Source organism: Prinia subflava, chromosome 9 (assembly GCF_021018805.1).
Source record: "Prinia subflava isolate CZ2003 ecotype Zambia chromosome 9, Cam_Psub_1.2, whole genome shotgun sequence".
NCBI lineage: Eukaryota > Metazoa > Chordata > Aves > Passeriformes > Cisticolidae > Prinia > Prinia subflava.
The window spans coordinates 14785171-14805008 of record NC_086255.1 but is presented as its reverse complement, the minus strand read 5'-3'; the positions used below and the strand labels follow the sequence as shown (position 1 = coordinate 14805008).

Here is a 19838-nt window from a genome sequence, read left to right as displayed (position 1 = left end):
ATTTAATGGTTTCTTCCATTCTTCTATCACCTGGACACTCAAGGTGTTTGAATTTGCCTTTGTAATATCACTGCAAGGCAAGAAATACAATTCTGAAAAGCACAAGATGAGGAAGAGAGGAGAATTTCAAAATTTTCATAACTTTGCTACTAAGTAAAAAATGCTATGACTGACTTCTCTGTGAATAGAATGAGATCAGCATAAATGGTTCTGAAAAATTTCACTCTCAAGGCTTGTCTTCAAGGGGAAATTACTGTGAGAAATCTGAGGTGTAAATTATAAAACACATTAGCTGCTGAACATTAACTCCTCATGTGAATAAACAGAGTTTGAATAAGTTGCTCTATTTGTTGCAATCAACTGTAAATTCAAACTCTGTCTCACTTTGTTATGGCATAACTGCACAAGGTATGTTTGATCTGGTCCCCACAAGAAAATATGAAACTTGAACTCCAATTAATTCAATTTCCACTCAAATCTACCACAAGACCATCCTTAACCACTTTTGCCTCCCTTTGTACCTGCACTGTAGTGGAATCGAAATTTTCTTAAGGTTTGATGTAACAAATTTAAATTCTTCTGCACTTGAGCATTTATCCAGTGTATCCTGAACATATTTCCAGTGTACACACATTTATCTATTTCCAATCCACTTTTATAATCTACAGTTGGCAGCATTAACTGCATTGTTTATAAACCCACACAGTTTAAATTCTTTTATCTGCCTATATTATTTTCTATTACTGTCTGTTCTATATTTCTCTGTGTTCTATATATGTGTGTGTGTGTGTATTTGCACAGATATAGAATCTAACTGTGCTCACTCAAATTATTCACAACCGGTTTGCTTTTCATCACTTCCCTTGCTTTCTGCCATCCTTTTCTCTTTCACTGCTGGCTTTGTGGTGCATTTGGTAGAAGATGGTTATGTGTTATAATTTAAAGTACTTCACATTCAATTTTTCTTGCATTCTCATACATACACAGCAGATCATGATGTTTTATGAAATAGGCTGGACTTCATGATTTATTTCTCCTCATACTTTTATATTTGACTGAAATATTTCCAGATTCTCAATGACAGTTTTATCAGCTACATTTTTTAATGTCAGAGGAAATAGCTTTATTTTATTACTTTTTTGACATGCTGTGGCCTAATGTCTTATATAATTTTGGTAAGTTCCATAGTAGAGGAATCATGATTCTTTCACATTCAGTAATTGAATCCCTTGTTTATCACACACAGACACACACTGTTTGATCCCAGCAGCTTGATTGTGATCTCAAAAATTTGCTCTGAGCTGTTTATAAACTCAAAGTCACTTTTTCTGTTGACTATAATTCCTCTTTAAGGTATCAGTAATTGTAATAATTTTCCAAATGCATAATTTTCCATACCACCTCCTGGACAAAAAACCTTCCAGAAGAAATTTAACCTTCTCTTAATATTAATATTCTTTTTGCTTGAAATTGATAGATGTTATTGACAATAAGTGAGACATGAATGTGAAAATATTTTAGCTAAGAAATGTCAAACTGCAAATCTAAGATGAAAATTCAGCATTAAAAATGTGAAATAATATATACACTTTATCGTTTGTAGAAGAAATAGTGTCCTCCCTTGAGAGGAAAAGTTATTATCATTGCTTTAAAACAGATCTGGCATCAATAAACAGTAGCTTACACTGTGTATTTACACTCCCTTTTTTAAGATGCTATAAACAGAAATAACTATTCCATATTTTATAGTTACAAATTAAATTTCAAATCCAGATTTATTTTCCCTTGTGAGCATATATTTTAAGGTAAGAGGAATGAACACTCATAATCAGAATGCAGAAAAAGAAATCCTTTTTGTTATGAAATTAAACATGATATTGCTTTAAATAGAATACACATTTCTCACAAACTGGGCTCAGGGAAAATAGTATTATGACTTTATTTTCAAACCACTATATGTGGCAATGTCCAAATACTGAGAAACTGAACCCTGAGAGCAGGAGGTTGGATATGTTGTGTAAATAAATTGGAGATTCCACCAGAGATCCTCTTTCCCTGGCTAAATTTCATATTAATATTTCTGAAATACTGTGTGAATGTGAGGCTTTTTCAAAATATTAAAGTCTTTATGAAATGGGACAAGGTTTGGACACATCAGCAGCTGCAAAGAGGGAGGCTGCAAATGTCTGCTAGAGAATCCTTACACGCACTGACATATGATTCTTCCATGATGCTGAGTTGGAAAATTGTTATACCAGTGCCTGAAAACAGGCAACCTTCAATGGAGTTCTCAGCCATCCTAAAATGATAAAAAGCCTCAGGTGCTCAAAATCTTTAAAAATTGCACCACAATTTATGTAGTGAATTAAGATTCTCTAGTCAGCTTCTGCACTATCCAACTCCATCTCCATTTTATTAAAGCAGTAAACTCCTGTTCTCTGTGGTAAATGGCAGCAGAACATTGTTCTGATTTTACGTGGTTTTAGACAGTCTGATTTGAAAGTGCTCGTTTGGTGTTTTACTTTCTGTTTTTTATCTATGAATCCCACTGGACTTGTAAATTAACTGGTATTCAGATGCTGACATTTGTTCTTCAAAATGTTTAAAGTAACTGCTAAGACACATCCTAAGAAGGATGCTGCAGAAAAACCACTAATAATACCCCATTAACACTGCAAAAACTTTGAATGCATTCACAAGGAGAAAAATGTAGTCAGAAGTAAAAGGTACAGGGAGATAATGATCTTCTTTAAAATTGCACCATCCATAGGGACTGCTAAGGGTATTCATGGGGCAAAGAAGCAAGGATCAGGATGCACAAGATGTGTATTTTTTGTTTAAAACCACCACATACTAACGCCCACGTCTTTGCATTATGTAACAGTGTTTTACTGGTGATGGGGAACAGCAAAAAGAGAAATGAGCACTGATCATCAACTTTTCTTTTTTAAAATTTCCTGAGAAAAAGATTAGGTGGACTAGAACAGTACAGAATATGTGGATCATAACCTATATAGTAAGAAGAAAAAATTAATTGCAGCTAAAACATGGATCTAGGATCACAAAATTGATCACCTCCTCCTACAGAAAATGCAAAGTCTTTTTGCCAGTTCGGAACTAAAATAACAAGATTTTGTTCTTTGAGGGTTTTTGTCTTTTATTTGGGGAGGAAGGAGACTGAGAGAGAAAATGTAAGATAATGGGGGTACCTTTCTCCTCTATGCCAGTCCTTGGGGGAATGTCCGGTTGTGGCACTATGAGACCAGTCTGCTGTCGTGGTGTGTCTGCTTGAGTAGCTGAAATCAGGGGATTTAGACTCAATTAAAGTACATGTGTTGTACAGCCTACCCAGTCTTAAGAGAATGGCTTTGAACATTCTAACTCTTTATTGCTCTAATTAATATACAGTTAATTATGAGAAGATATCAGAGCCCTTCCCTTCCTCTGCCTCTTTCTTTGCTAAAAGTGTTCCTAACACCTTGTCAAACTGCAAATGCTGATAAGACCATTCAGATTTAAGGAGAAAAATATGAAAAGGTCATTATAAGATACCTAGGTGCAACAGATGTTTTCCAAATGGATACTACAGTTTCAAATAAAAAAAGATGCTACTGATAAATTCTGTTATCATAAACAGGAAACACAGTATTTGAATCTGAGAGTTAATCTTACCATGCTCTTATTTGGTCTCCAACCCCATCTACTGTAGCTCTTTCTAATTGGAGTTTCTAATGTGACAAACCCTCACCATTTGTCACAAGTCTCACAACTCTGAAGTCTTAAAGTCCACATCCTGAATGTATGTGATAGCTCCTAAATATGATTTGACCTTAAAGACTTAGGTGAAAATTGACAGAGCTTAAATGTGCCAAAAAATTGCTGTAGGCACCCTCAGCCATCAAAGAGCCTTTCTGAGGAGCTGTAACTGATTTGAAGTGAAGCAGCATTAAAGGGGAAGTGTGGAAGGCTTGTTTGGGTGCACCATGGCACTGAGCTGTGTGTGAGGAGCAGGTTCTGCTTGAATTAACCATGCTAGATAATGCAGCAGTGTACCAATAGAAAGGGGTTTTGTGAGGACACCTTAAATCTGTAGATGCAGAGGATGTTTTTGCACAGGGAAGTTGTCCTTTAAAAGAAAAGTCGCTCATAAATCCTCTGCATCAAATTCTAATTTTATTCCCAAAACATCTGTGAGTATTAAGGTGTTCTTTGTGACAATGAGTGTGGGAAAATTAATAATATTCAATTAATTCTGCCAGAGGCAGTGAGACTGAAGTTTAACCTTTTTGCTGTACTGTAGAAATATAAACAAAAGCTATTTATCAGCCACACATTGTTACACCTTGCACCTTTATAATTACAAGACTGCTGCTTGTTTGGCTGAAAAATAGGCATAGCATCTTTGGAACTTCAATTTACATTAACTCAGATGCTTAATTAACAATTAGAGGTGTGAGTTTAATTCAACAAAATGGTAATGCAATTCCATTTCAAATATACCAATGTGATAAGTAAAATTGGCCTTCTCATCTGTGCTAATCTAACCACTATCCACTCTTTGCATCTTAATAGAAACAGAAATTTTATTTATGTCTATTTAGAAATATCCTTACAATGTACCAGGCTTTATGGGCTAAACTTATTAAAGATCTTTATGAAATTGTAATTCAGTGACTTTTATGTGGATGGTTTTAGTATGATATTTTTCAAAGGTACCATAAAATATAAGTATGTAAACTACAGATGTAGAAGGTTTATTTAGTTCAGAAATTTATTAGTGTTTTTATACTGTATATATTACTGTACTGCTACATATTTGCAGTCATATTAACATTAGGCAATTTTCTATCCTGAGTTATCAGAAAAAGGAATTACGAAATGTAATGCTAGCCTTAGGGAAGCAAACTTTTTCCAAAACTCCTATCTGCTAATATCACCTGCCAATGATTTATTAGTGTTTATAGTTTCTGCTAACATTTTGTAGCATTCATTTTTATCCATTATAGTCTGGGTACCTGGTAGAAGCCTGCAGCCAATTACTATTACTTTGTAGCTCCTGCCTTTACTCACCAAATAGCTATTTCCTTTTTTATTCCTTTTATTTATTCCTGTAAGGTAGTAAATGTTGGCTGTTGTAAAACTGCAATCTCATTGGAAAAGGCTCACACAAATAAATTCACGGCTGAGATTAGGACTTTAAAATGTTAATGTCTTTGTCTTTCTTTGTGCTAACATATATTTTTTGTACTGATGCTTAAAGAGAACCCTTTTAACTTTTTAATTACCCAAAGAGGTGTTAGGACAGGAAGGCAGCATTTCTGAACAGTCTGTGGGATCATGGGTTTTTAGGTACTACCTCATTTAGGAATTCTTAGAGCATCTCCTAACAAAAATACATCCATAGTTTGAGTAAAATGAAAGTGAACAAAATTCTTAGGTGCCTACAAGGCTCTTAAGGTTCTTTACCAGCAATGTGAACAGCTGCAATGTTTATTTGACTTTGGGTCTGTGGTCCTTTCTGACTTAGTCCTCTGTTCCTTGCTGAAAAGAGATCACTGAGCTCAACTTGCAGCTCTGTTACAAAATTCCAGTGTCATATTTTACTCTCTCTTAACCTTTCTTGCTGACTTTTTCCATGGTTACAGGTGGGAGGTGTCCTTCATGTCCAATTTTGTATATTCCTGGGATCTGACTGACCTCTCCTCCCTGATTCTGATAAAGCCCAGTAAGGACAATGCAAATGTTATTTTGTTCTACAGTTAGTCCGGGAATGGAGCATAGCATAAAAGTGTAGCAGGAAAGTTTTGTGCCCTATCTCTTTGGGTTAACTGTCCTTTCTCACATAGTCTTTAGTCTCACGGAAAAGCTAATTTGGGATTCTTCTCAATCAAATCTCACTTCTAGGTCACAGCTCTGAAATTATTCAATTTCACCTGATTGATCTCATTTTAGCAAAAACCTAAAGTAATTGCTCTGCTTGAAATAAAATTAAGACTCACAATTGTTTTTACACAGGAAGCTTTTCCAAATTTTTTAATATCTTTCACACTCAGAAATGTGCTCTCATTGTCTCCTGAACTCTGCCTAGGCATATCTCACATGTGTGCATGGAAGTAGCTGAACTGTGTTTCCTTCCAATTAATATTAAAGAGGATACCTTTCTGTTCAACTATTGGATATGTGCCAAGTATTTTCAAATGTCCATTATTTCACAAGCCATATTATAATCAGAATTAAGGTATTATGAAGAAGACTTTTGATGATAGTATTACTTCTAATACTTAATGCTTAGAATTAATAGAATTAGTCATTACGTTATTGGATTTGAATACATTGATCCTGGATTCTATTAAGCAATGTGTCCTATATGCACTAGATGATTCATTTGCCTGTTTTTAAAAAATGTATAAGCCATACTGAGTGCAGATTTGCATTTATTATGTTGTGTAACTAATTCTAGTTTTACTGAAGGAAAATCACCAGCTTAATTTCAGATATTCCAAAACTCTTAGAATTATATTGCTGTTGTTTAGAATTATTTATTACATAAGCCAGTCTTTGTAGGGATTCTTTACACAGGTCTAACTGACACCACAGTATGATTGTCCTGCAAAAAATTTCTGAAACTGCTCACTTTATGTGACCTTTAGTTCTGAATATAGTTAGGCTGGAATTGTTTTTTATATTGTCAGCATTAGAGATGTTCTTAATTATAGAGATATAATTGAGCTGTTACAAGTTTGTGTCCCAGTAAGCCTCAACATGTTTGCATTGTACCCTTCTCAGTGATTGATCTTTGTGTTGGGATGAGTTCATATCTAACAGAAATTTACAGGAAAAGAAGTACCCTTTTTGAATCCCATTATAGTTTTAAAAATCAAGACAAAACTTGATGGTTTGTTATGTTTGCTCTGACCACGTACGTCCCCTTGCTGCAGTTTACAGTCACTAACAGAAGTATTTCTGCACAAGTGCCTTGAAAAAACAAAATCCTGAGTTTGTACTTGATTCTAATTTTTTTTTTTTTTTTTTTTTTTTTTTTTTTTTTTTTTTTTTTTTTTTTTTTTTTTGAGTAGCAAGTGGAAAGAAGCAGCTTTATTCCAAAAAAAACCCAAACTTGAGTTTGATGCTGAAACATTGAGGAAGATCTTTGCTTTTCAGCTCAGCATGTAATCCAGCTATAAGTTATCATAAGGGTTGTGAGAGGTTGCTGTGGAATGGCACAAAGTTGAAATTGGAAGGGGAATTGGATGGAGAATTAGAAGCCCTGGAGTTTTTATTCCAGGTTGGACTATAAACCTGCTATATGACCTTGAGCAGATCAGATTAACCTGACTTTCCAAAGCATTTGCACTCCTGAACTGGATCTATACAATAGTCAGTTGTAATTTCCTGTGAGGTGAGAATGGTGCCTTAATAAGGTGCAGGTGGTTCATTAACAGAGAGTGCTGCAGAATTCTCCAATGAAAAGCATTACAGGCAGTGTAATACAGGAAGTATTATTAGGAAATAATAATGTTATAAATTAGTAATAATAATATATTTAGTTTTAACATATGGTTTTGTACTTTACCCCAAAGCAAGATAAGTCATAAGATGTTTAGAAGATTTTTCAGAGTGGAGTGCAGCAGTTAAGGGTTTTTAGTACATTTCTGTAATATTAAAATGATTTTTCAGCCAGCATAGCAGTTCTCAAGCCTATTCTATGGTTTTAAAAAAATAAAACAAACAGCAGCCCAAGGTATTATTTACCTAATTAGTCCTTTCTGCAAGGAATGAATTTATTTCTGAACTACATTTCTGCTTAATAAGTATCATATCTGTTGATGTTCTTTATGTTACTAAACAGCTCCAACACTACCAAACAATAGGGAAAATCGTAATAAGGCATTTTAATTTTGATCATGTGTCATGGGGTTAGTTTCATAAGAATACTTTCAAATTCTTCATTGGTGCAGTGCACCAATGTAAAATATATTGTTTTCATTATAAAAAGCAGTTAATATCTTCTAAACATGAAATTGCATAAAGGCATAAAAGCAACAACACAAAAATTATTCAAATAACATTCCAATTATATATGATAAGTCTTTGTTAAAACCTTTACATTTATGTAGCGATTATAATGTAACCACAGGATCTAACATCTTAGACCTGCACTGAAATCAATCAAATATCTTGAGCCAAAGCTGAAATGTTGTTCTGATAGAAGTACTCCCAAAGGCAATTTTGATCTATTTAGGATCCAGATTTACAGTGAATTTTGAATTTGATTTTTTTTCTGTACTAATTCCTGGGCAAGGTTTTTTCATAGCAATGATTCTAAAAATTTTTTAAAACAACTAATTAATTTGAAAAATTAATTCTTTAATAACTATTTTAAATTATTTTTCAAACAGTACTTCAGGATATGCAGAATCCCTTTTGCCACTTGCTGTCTGAATATATTTTTCAGAGAACTGCTGATTTCAGATGGTCAATTAAGCAGACTCTCACTCACATCAGAAATGAACCTGAGAATATTTTGGACAACCAATCTTTCCTCAGTGATTCAGCTTACAGTCTTCTTGGGATTTCAGTATTTGCACCTGATTCTTAGGTGCTTGAAACGAGAAAACTCAGTTAGATTGGGATGAAATAATGTTAATGTGTTTGAATTCTTTAAACAAAATTAAAAAGTGAAATTGAGAACTTTTGCACTGTCACCAGATCTAGGAAGAGCACATCTCTCTATACTACTGCAGAGTCCCTGTATCAAATACTTTCTTTTTTACTCTGGTTTTAGTTTATTTCAGAGAAATTCCTGGTTTTTCCCTCTTCCTTTCTATTTTTCAATTTAAGCTATTAACCTACTTAGTCTCAAGAATACTAAATCTCAAGACATCTAAAAATAGTTTTCTTTCAAGTAAAATTGCCTAAAAACCTGTCAGGAATCAGTTCATGAAATGGTTTCAATTTGGGATAGTTCCAGAATTTAAATCAGATAATGAGCTGTATGTCTCCACCTTGGTATTTGTAAGTAATCTCTTGCTTGGCAGACATTCAGGCTGGTCTTCCCTTAGTTCAAAGAACTTGTAATCTAGTGTATAGGTGTGCATGTGTATTTATAATGTATCATGTGCTGTATTATCGTGAAAGACGTAAATTGAGAAAAATGGTAAAATTTTTATAAAAACAATTCCTCAGTCTTCCTGAAGGAATTTTAATTTAACAATGAAGATTAATAGAATGTAAACTGACACTGGGATTTGAGAACAGGTTAAAAGAATGACTGACTGCTGCCTTGGCCCCCGCTCCCAAATCCCAGCCTGCTGGCATCACAGGTCTGGAAAGATGCCACACTGTCATATGGTGCTACTTCTGAAACCATCTTATGCATAGCTGTGCCTTTCCTCAGGTTGAACTGTTCAGGAACCTTGTGAATCGTGAAAAATTTGGCTTGAAATGATGAGAGCAGAGTCCCTTCTCTGAAAGCTGGCATTCCAGGAATCGTCTGGGGTGTGACACTTCAGATTTTGTGCTGTGCATCCTAGGGAGATTTCCAAACCCAACATTAGCTGACATTATTGTAAAATGCATTTTAGTCCCTCAGCAACACTAAACAACATGGTTACCTTTTCCAAACCTGCCATCCAGAGGAGTAGTAACTATAAATGATTTTGGTATAAACTTACTTATTCTTCTCTCCTGTGATTGCCGTAGAAATTCTCACGTTCTTTGCTCTTGGCAGCTTCAAATAGAACTTCTATTTGTGTGAAGTTCCTAGTAAAAAAATTTGTGATCTTTAAAATGAAACCTCCTTTCAAGTTTTCAAAGAACAGCATTCCATTACAAGGCCAACTCGTACTTAGACTTTTCCAGTATTTATTAATTGTATAGTCACTGCTCCTAGTTCAAACTGTGCTCTTTTTGAAGAAGCTGTTGCCCTTTAAGTCTTGCTTGGACATAACAAGGAATGCTCTCCCCAGATTTCCTCACTAAAGGTCCTAGTTTATTTTTTAAATGGCCATTTTAGGGATACTATTTGCTGTATAACTGTGAGTTTAGTGCTCACTGAGGCTGACTGGAGTAATTCCTTAGATATCCAAGAAGCTGGTGAAGGTTTCAATAAAATTTAGAAAATAGATTTAATGAATCTGCTGCATTGCCTAGACTGTTATTATCAAAAAATTTAAATATTTAAGCCTGTAAAATAAGACTCAAAGTAAACAAATTTTAAATACAAATATTGACAGTTCCTCGGTGCCATGACAAATGGAATTGGCCGTGTTTTCTAAGGGATGAAGTACTGTGACCAATATATTCACAAAAAGAGAGACAGTGAGCACTAGAGGAGGAGCTAAGGTTGTAACATTTCTGAGACTACTTTAAAATATGAGCCAAATAATTCAAAATTATTCCCAAAATGTTTATTTTGTTTTAAATTACTGCTACTTCACTGTACAAAAAAGCTTGTTTCTGCATGCTACACTGAAAACAAAGCAAGAATGTAGATATATCCCAGAAATCTTAAAATCCTATAATTGCTCAGAAATGGAGTGAAACTCAGGAGTGCTCTCAAATGGGAATTTGTCCTGTAGGATTTTCGAAGTTAAAAACAGAAAATCCAAGCACAATGGTTCAAGTGCAGGTGTTGCTTTGATCTGATTTTTTTTATGACTGTTGTGATGGCAGATCTGTAAGCAATCTGTTTCAAATATTATATAAGAGAGCTACCAGGAGATTTCAAATGTCAGTAACACAGTTACATAGATGTTTTCTTTCACTTACATCTGCCCATGCACATATCTGCAAGCCTGGAGTTTTTGCAAATTTTGAAGATATTTAACATTTGTCACTGCCTAAAATGGCCATATGCAATGTGGATTAAGTAAAAGAAGCTATTCAGCCTCAAGCAGACTTGCTTCCCTGCAGAAACCTCTCAAAACTTTGCCTATATCTGTGTTTTGTTTTCTGTGTGTAATTAAACAGGATTATTTTTGTATGATTCATAGCTCACTAGAACCCAGATGGTGGCACCATCACCCAGGTCTGTTATTTACATGAGAATATACTATTCTAGCAGGAAATTTGAGGAAAGGTGTTGACATTCAAATATTCTTTGGAATTATTATCATACAGAGTATGGTATTTAAAACAAGAGAAGTATGTGGTATGTGGAAGACAATTAGAAAAATCAAAGCAAGCAACTAATGGTCAGGAGTTCAAAACAGGTAAACAATACTATTAGAGGAAATAAAAGTTGTTGAAAAGTTAGTATCCATCATTAGTCAGTCATGGTAAAGAGAACAAACCCCAACACATGGGACTTTTCTGTCCTTCTGAAATAAAGTCAAGGGACACAAATAACTTCCCTATAAATTTCCTATTGGGATCACAGACTAGCTTTGTGAATCGAATTGTGAGTTGAATTTTTTAACTGATGATGAGTTTAGAAACACTGACTTGTCTTATTTTATTTTGCAGATGCTTCAGAAGCTTGCTGTGTGCTTACCACGGGTTCTGCCAACCATCTCAAGAGGGGACTCACCTATTCTTTCATTAATTGAGCAAAACATTATCTTAAAATAATTATTCCTCTCCACATGGCCTTCCTACTTGTGTCAGCTTATCTTCTGCTGACTCACGCTCGGGGTGTTCCTGCTGAGAATGGGGCACTGCTGGAAACACTGAAGTCACAAGTGGGATTATTCAGCAATAAGAGTGAACACTACTCAGCACAGGTGAGACCTCCTGGCACGAGCAGACAAATACCTCAGACAATCATCATAGGAGTTCGTAAAGGAGGGACCAGGGCTTTGCTGGAAATGTTGGATATTCATCCTAACATCGTGGTGGCAGCTACAGAAGTCCACTTCTTTGACTGGGATGAAAATTATGTGAAAGGAATAGAGTGGTATAGAAATCTGATGCCATTTTCTTATGGAAATCAAATTACAATTGAGAAAACACCAGGCTATTTTACATCACCACAGGCCCCAGGAAGAATTCATGACATGAATAGCTCCATTAAACTGCTGCTTATTCTGAGAGATCCCACTGAGAGAGTTATATCTGACTATACCCAAGTATACTACAACAGAGTAGAAAGTCACAAGCCTGTTCAACCCTTTGAAGATATTGTTATTAAGAATGGAGTGCTTAATACCAAATACAAAGCTATTCAGAGAAGCCTGTATGATGTCCATATGGAAAAGTGGCTTAAGCATTTCAGTTTGGATCAGATTCACATAGTGGATGGCAATACTTTGATCAAGGACCCTCTTCCAGAATTACAAAAAGTTGAAAGGTTTCTAAATCTTCCCTCTCGAATTATGGCTTCTAATTTTTATTTTAACCAAACCAAGGGATTCTACTGCATCAGAAGTGACGGGAGGGAGAGATGTTTACACGAGTCCAAAGGGCGTCCCCATCCTCTTGTTAACAGCACTGTTTTAGAGCAACTGTATTCTTACTTCAGAGAGCACAATGCAAAATTTTACAGGATGGTTAATCACTCCTTTGACTGGCATTAACACACTGGGAGTCAGTGCTTCTCAAAAAGGGCCTGAGACAAACTTTCAGACATATCTTTCTAAACTGTAAAGACTCATATTATGAGAGTTAACATACTGGTTATATGCTTCATTGGAATAACACATCTGTTGACTCTTTGAAATGGTGCTCTTTATGTTGGGAAAAATAACTTTTATGTATTTGTATGATTACTGAGAGTCATATTCTGACCTTCTTTCTTCACATGCAAATACATAAACTTCAGCAGACTTAGCAAATCTCTAGAAGATTTCTGCTGTTTTGGAAAAAGGCATCTAACTGTAAAAAATGTAAATATTGGAAATAGTATTATTCTAACTGTTCTGTATTTTTTGTTGTTAGTATTTTTTATATCCCACATGACAGTGGTGTTGATTTATAGAATTTTTCATGAAATAAGTTTAAATTATATGTATAAATAGGGGCATACATAGTAGCTCCAATAAATAAATCATCATCTTTAATATGCTGAAGTACTTAATTAATAATAGAAGGAATCTATTTCACCTGTAATTTTGAGTAGGTGAACTAGAAGCTACCTGTCTGTATAACATGAGTATTAAACCACACTCTTACTATCTTGGGTTTGCAAAAAAAATCTCCAAAGAAAGAATATGAACTGTTTGAAGAAGGTTAAAGTAAGAGTTCTGAATGTAAAAAAATTAAAATATCACAGGAATACTGATACTCTATACAATAAAAAAGTCAATGCCAAAAAATTATTAATGAGTAATGAGCAACTGTACAAATATTTGATTGCATAAATTATGTCACTTTGCTCTTGAATGGAAAAGCTCTCAGTACTACCATATGAATTATGTTTGTACTCTGTGACTAGTTATTCTATTGTTCTCCTGATTTTGGTTTATATATCTCCACTGGCACAAGGATTCTTGTTAAAAAAACCCTATTTGCTTGCCCTCTGAAGCATGGTGTAGTTTTAGTTTGCTATTTCTGATGCAGACGATGAGATAATCTCACCATTAAAATAACCTCTTGTGTTACATATCTCAGACACAGTATTCAGTATGACATACTCAGCTTATAGGTAAGAATCACAACCACTTTTAACCCTGCATCAGGATTTTATTTTCTTAACAGTATTGTGCTGATTTCTCTGCTTTTTCATGTAAACATTTTATTACATATCAATACCAAAGAAGAAAATCAACTCAAATCAAACCCAACAGAACCCTGACAAGGGTCCTGCATCTGTGTCCTTCTACCTAAATCACTGCTCAGCCTAAAGGAGTGTGTGTTCCTACCGTGGGATCCTTCCACTTTCCAGGCTAAAGGTATGTAATGCAGGGCTGGTTTTTAGGCTTTTAATGCTTTATGAGTGGGCTGCTTAGGCAGATAGCAGTATTCCTCTTAAGCTGCTTAGAATCAGACTCAGATTATGTGTACTTGTATATATATTATGTGTACTTGTATACTACTTGTGTATGTATGTATGAGAAAAAATATGCTGTTATATGAGACCAAATTATTTTCATTAGCATATATTTAATCCCTGAAATTACATTTTTTAAGTATATTTACTACATCCCTGATTTCTACGGATGGTGCAAATTTTCTTTTACTTCAGCCACTTTTCTGAGATTATGCCTTCTTAATCATTAATATTGATCAGATGTTGGCATTAAGAAACACAATGTCAAATAAGAATCTGTGGCAATACAAAAATATTGGTTTCAAATTATTCAAAGAGCAGAATGTTTATGCTTGTCTTCTACCATCTCTACAAGGACACTGGCTAGGCAAACTGTAATAATTACAATTGTGCAGTCTAACAGTACGTTCTTTGTCTTTTATCAGGTAAAAGCTAAAGCAGAAAATTTCTCAACTCTGAATTAACAGTGTGATTCTATATCAGAATAACTCTTTCTATTTTGTGGGCACAGCACTTTTGTCTGATAAGAGAACATCCAAATCCAGATTCCCAATATTGTCTAACATGGCTGGTTCTTTCTGGCCAATGCAATCTCAGTGGTAAACAAAATTCCTTCCAGTCCACTCATTTCAGAAATCAAAGGGAGCAACGTGAATGCAGCTTATATCGGACAAAAATACATTATTTTCTGTTCTTTATGCATTCTAAAAATCTATTTTTCCTCTTTTTTATTTTTTTTCTTGCAAGAAGCAAATTTGTAAACAATATATACTTTAACAAAAGTTTCAGGTAGATGCTAGTAATTGAAAAACTCAGATGTCTATATGCCACATTAAATTTCATAGTCTTCCAAGAAAAAGGAAGGGAGAAAATTCTAATGTCTTTCTATATTTATGCTTCCAGGCATCAAGTCTTTCTTCTCTGAAGTTTACAGCTAATCTTTAAATGAGCTGAATGCAGGAGCACCAGTTAGCAGAAGCTGTATGCATCTTTGAAAATGCAAGTCCCTTTCTGGAATTTACATTTCAAGGGGAGCTGAGCTGTATGGATTAGTGATGCATATATCTATTTGATTTGTTATCACTTCTCATTCCTGTTCAGCATTTTGGGGAAGAACAGAGTTGATGGAATGAATTTAATGATTATTTTAGGGTTTACTGATATCATGAGAAGTATATTAAGCATTAATAAGTATATGACTATAATCTGGGTGAGGAGTTAGTTGGCTTGGTTTGGTTTTATGTAAACCAAGATTCTCATGAGAAATTTTGTTTTGGTAAATGGTCAAAAACTACGAACCTTAACCTCTGCAAAACAGAGATTAGACAGTAATTTTACATTGCAAACTTTCTGTTTCTCCTTTTGTGGTCTGAAAAATACTCTTTCATGCCATCCTGGCCTTTTCCACTCGTACAATTTTTAAGAAAACCCTCCTTCCCACGTGCTTAGAAAGGGAATCAGATCAACTTAAGAGACAATCCACTGAGCCATACTTGAGTAACAGTAAAATAAAAAGTACTCAGTTTTTAACTCTTGGAATTCAAAACTATTCCATTTTTTGGGAAGACTTGTAGTCTTACAATCCATATGCAGATGTTAGTAACGAGACAGTTCCCAATTGAAGAAATTATGTATATATATCATGAATTTACACAACTGATAGTAAGCCAGAAATTACTTTGTCTTAACTGGTCATCAAAGAACTTTAATCTCATTATCTGATACTCAAGTAATGTTTGCAAAAGTAAATTTCATGTGGGAAGGTCACTTGAAGTCATGCAGTTGTTTCAAAGGTTTTTGGGGGCATCAGGAACAGATGATATAATTACATGTGCAAGAATACTGCAGAATTTACAATGGTTTGAACAGCTTTTGATGTTGTTTTACATTCCAGAAATACTAAGCTTTCACTTTAAATATTGTTCTTTTCCTTTTTTAGTAAAAATGACATAGTTATAGTTGCTTTGATCTAATATTACAGAGAATTCACCATATCAAGCAGCTGTAACTAGATCAGTTTAGCCACAATAAGCAGCACATATTTAATGTCTAGATGAGTCTAATATCACCTCCTTTTCCCCTCTTTTTGGACTGTATATATTATCTGTAGTATATAAAGGAAATCACTGGGAAACTTAAAAGCTGGGATTTTGCCCCCAAAACTCGCAGTATTTAACTAATAGGAAAGAAAAGAAGGAGTTCCTCCATTGCACTCCAATACATTATTCTACCAGAAAAGAGTTGGATTTTTTCATTGTATTGTATTATTTTCTGTACTTGTGGATTTGGTCTTAATTTCCTTCAAAAGCTTGAATTTTGTCAAAAGTATGCAGACACATTGGAAAAAGAATCAGTAATAATTTGCCCAGCACACTAATAATTACCAGCAGTTAATGAACAATATTCAATTACTGGCCAAATAGTTTCCAGTTTGATTATTTCAGGTTTCAGTGTGACTAATCGTTTTGCTATTTTCTAAAACTAATTTAGAAGTTAGAACCAACAGTGGCTAAAAAGACTCTGTAGCACCATTCTGTGATTACAGAGGAGATGTATTGTCTTGCCTCCAAGGTTAATTAACAGTGACATGAGCTTACCACAATTCCTGAAAACATTTTGGAGGCCAAGACACTAACAGAACTACCATGTATAAATTAGTCCTTGAAGGTGAATCTGCTACTCAGGGAAAATACAACAGATTAAAACAGACTGATAAAAATAACAGTTTTCTGTGAAAATAGATGTGATGAAAAATGCAGACTCTCCTGTATTAGTCCATGTAACAAGTACTGTGAGTACTGTTCTATTTTCTGATTCAATATATTTTTACATTTTTACATTGTGTATTCTTTCAGTGCCATTACAAAAACCTCTCAGTAAGTGTTAAAAAAATACCTTCATGTAAATTCTCAACCAGGGGTACAGTTTTTCTCCCAAAGGCCATTTCTCTAGTATTATACTGTTTCCTCTGAGATAAAAAGGTGGTTTGACTCACCCTGCAGTAAAAGTAGAGAATTATCATGCCAGAATTAATATTACTTCAATTTGTTACAGTTCTGAGTAAAAAACACTTCTATATAGGGACAGATAATAGCCTAACAATCTCAGTATTTTCTCTCTCTTCATTACAACCATACAACTGGAATACAACCATATTCCAGTTTTTCTTATTCTGACGAATGTCAGACTAAACACATTGTCACCCTAAAGCACCGCCTTACAGATTTAAATCAAGTGGCAGTAATTAAAGTGAAGCACAGGTAATTAAGGAGCCATTCCCTTTGCTACTCGGACTGGATAAGGTTTCCTTTTTGATCCATCATAAACTTTCTTTTAGGGATGTGCCAGCCAAAGTCGCAATAGGAAAAAGTAAGGGCAACTAGAACATGATAAAACCTGAGCTGAAGTCCCTCTTCCATGAAATATTTGTTAACCCAACATGGCACAGTTACCAATGAAAATGATGATTGGCCTGGTAAGACAATGCACAGGACTAAGATGTGTTTCAGGGATTTAGCTAGGTCTTCTACGTGTCTGAATGAATTTTGTAATCATTGGGCTATTAGGAATATACATGAATATACATGTTCCAAACACTGTATTTCACCTTATTGGAGAGTCCTGCAGTGCTGTAGGACAGGTTGAGTATATTATGCCTATCCTTAGGTGAAACTGTGCAGTGATACCCTCGTAAATTGGACGGGAAGTAAAAACTGTCCTCACTAAATGTTGGCCATGTTAAAATGCCTTATGGAAAATCGGCAGCACTGGATGCAGCAGGTTTGTTGTTGATTTGACAAGGACTGTCAGCCTAGAAAAATGCTGTGCAGCTGTCATAAGAAGATTTAAGATACCTTTTCTATACTCTGCCATGATGCAATTCTACAATTCAAGACAAGTGATGCAGATGGAACTCTGCAAACTGTGGGGGTAGTGCTGCCTCAAGTGAAGAAAGATTAAGGGCTCACAAACAACATATGCTGTAGTTACAGGCATGCATCACACACAGCTTACAAAATACACCGAGCCTCCAACAAAAACAGGCAGAATCTACAGCTGGGCACTAAAGTGATGCTGTTGAAGGCATACCAAGCGAGAGGTAACAGTTATATATGAGCTATCTGTGACTTGTTATTTGTTGTACTAATTATGTGTTTGCCAGACAACCGATGTTTATGTGATTGAGATTCTTTGTCAGGTGTACAAAAGTCAAAATGAGTAAAACAGATGCACAGATTGTCTGGGGGAAAACGAGCCAGTGGATCATACACATAGGGCCTGCTTATGCACAGAAAGCACCAGAACAGGGTTTGAGCAAACTGCCTTTCATACTTTTAAAAAACAAACTTTCTCTAGTTTTGGTTTCTTCTAACTGTGTGTGTGCATGTGTGTTTGAGTGTAAAATCCTCCTCTACATTTTTTTAATAAGAAATGTGGAATTTAAAGTTCAAATGCCTACAAGAATATAAAAATACTTTGGTTTCAGTGTCCTGAATTAAGGTATTACCATTCAAAAGTTTCTACATCTTCAGCAGCATTATGACACCATTCACTTCCCATTTAGTTCTTTTATGCCTTGCACTGCTCCCTCTCATCTCTCTCTTGAAAATATTCTTTCATAGGAAATACCTATTTTTGCCAGCTGATTTCAATGTTATATGGGTACAGTTCACAATATGCATCACTTGCATTAAAAATAGAAAGATTAGGCATGGGGATAGCCAAGTCTTACACTTCCACATGAGCGGGGAAAATGGCCTATAAAATATAACCATGATCCCTTAAAATGGGCACCTGCTGAATCGTACTCAGCTGTGTGCCCAGATCAGAGAGAGCAGGACTGCTTCAGCAGTCAGATGCCTGCTTGCAGCAGTTTTTCAAAGCTTGGGAAGAGTGGTTTCCCCCTTCCATCAAACAGAGGTTCAGGCTTCAATATGAGAAAAATCTTTTTCCAATTGGTAGAGTGCCTGTGTGGAAATGAGTGATCAGGTACCTTTTTACCCCACAAACCACCCACAAGACAGACTTCCATTGGTAACAGCAAACTAAATTTGGAATCTGCTTTTTTTCCTTTTTTTTTCTTTTTTCTTTTTTCTTTTTTTACTATGTTCTCCATTATTGTTGTGCAAAGCACTGGATATCACAGATGGTAACTATGCTAGATAAATAAAGCTACTGAAGTAAACATGAATAAAATATACTAATCTGGATTTCTGTACTGACTGGATACAATGAGCCAGAAAATACAGAACCTGTTGTCTTCTTAGGGTCCTTTATCCATGACTCCTTTTAATCAAATAAGAATAGGGTACAGTTGTATTTGCTTGTTTCTATCCTGATCATCTGTGTGTTATAATCAGAGGGAATAGGATTATATTACCTCACTTTAATACTAAACCCCAGAATATTTATTTCACATAAAGGTAACTTTCCTTCCAGTCACCCACTATCTTTGATTTTCTCTGCCTATAAATTCTGTGTATGATTTTGTTGGTGGTGGTGTATTTTTTTCATTTATTAATGAATTATGGGTTTTCTCTTTTATGGAATAAATAGTTTTGATTTTAAATTGATCTTTCCTGATCTGAGGACAGTAAAAGCTAAAACATATGCTATGGTTTGAAAAAATAAATATATTTTGTATCTCTGCTGTGTTAGTATGTCAGGGAATCAAAAACTTGCAAGTGATTGAGACAAAATAACAAATCCTAATAAATATTGAAAGCATAATTAAAGATATAGTGGGGACATAGGTTAAAAAAAATCACCTTCCATTTTGAAAAAGAAGAATTTATTTGGTAGTTAACAGAAGTATTTGGATTCATGTCTTCCACTAATGTAAAGTGACACTGATGACAGTCCACTACAGCAACTGCAGTAAAACTACTCTAATTTGTGTTAAGAATCCAGC

The 19838-nt window shown here is 34.8% G+C and overlaps 1 protein-coding gene and 1 long non-coding RNA gene across 2 annotated transcripts in view; one reads left to right on the top strand and one right to left on the bottom strand.

Annotated features, from left to right (window-relative positions):
* Positions 1-993: 993 nt before the first annotated feature.
* LOC134554730 (uncharacterized) overlaps positions 994-19838 on the bottom strand; it is a 33695-nt gene continuing 14850 nt past the window's right edge. Inside the window, exons 5-6 of the long non-coding RNA XR_010081309.1 lie at positions 9675-9762; positions 994-3296 (exon numbers count right to left, since the gene is read on the bottom strand). This is a non-coding gene — a long non-coding RNA (uncharacterized LOC134554730). The remainder of the gene's footprint in view (positions 3297-9674; positions 9763-19838) is intronic.
* On the top strand, positions 4388-19579 carry LOC134554729 (heparan sulfate glucosamine 3-O-sulfotransferase 1-like). The gene has a single exon (XM_063405561.1). It carries the CDS (start codon positions 11586-11588, stop codon positions 12513-12515), a length of 930 nt encoding a protein of 309 aa, XP_063261631.1. The 5' UTR covers positions 4388-11585; the 3' UTR covers positions 12516-19579.

Excerpts from the sequence above, each read along its gene's own strand:
- LOC134554729 (XM_063405561.1), top strand. The coding sequence starts at position 11,586 with ATGGCCTTCCTACTTGTGTCAGCTTATCTTCTGCTGACTCACGCTCGG.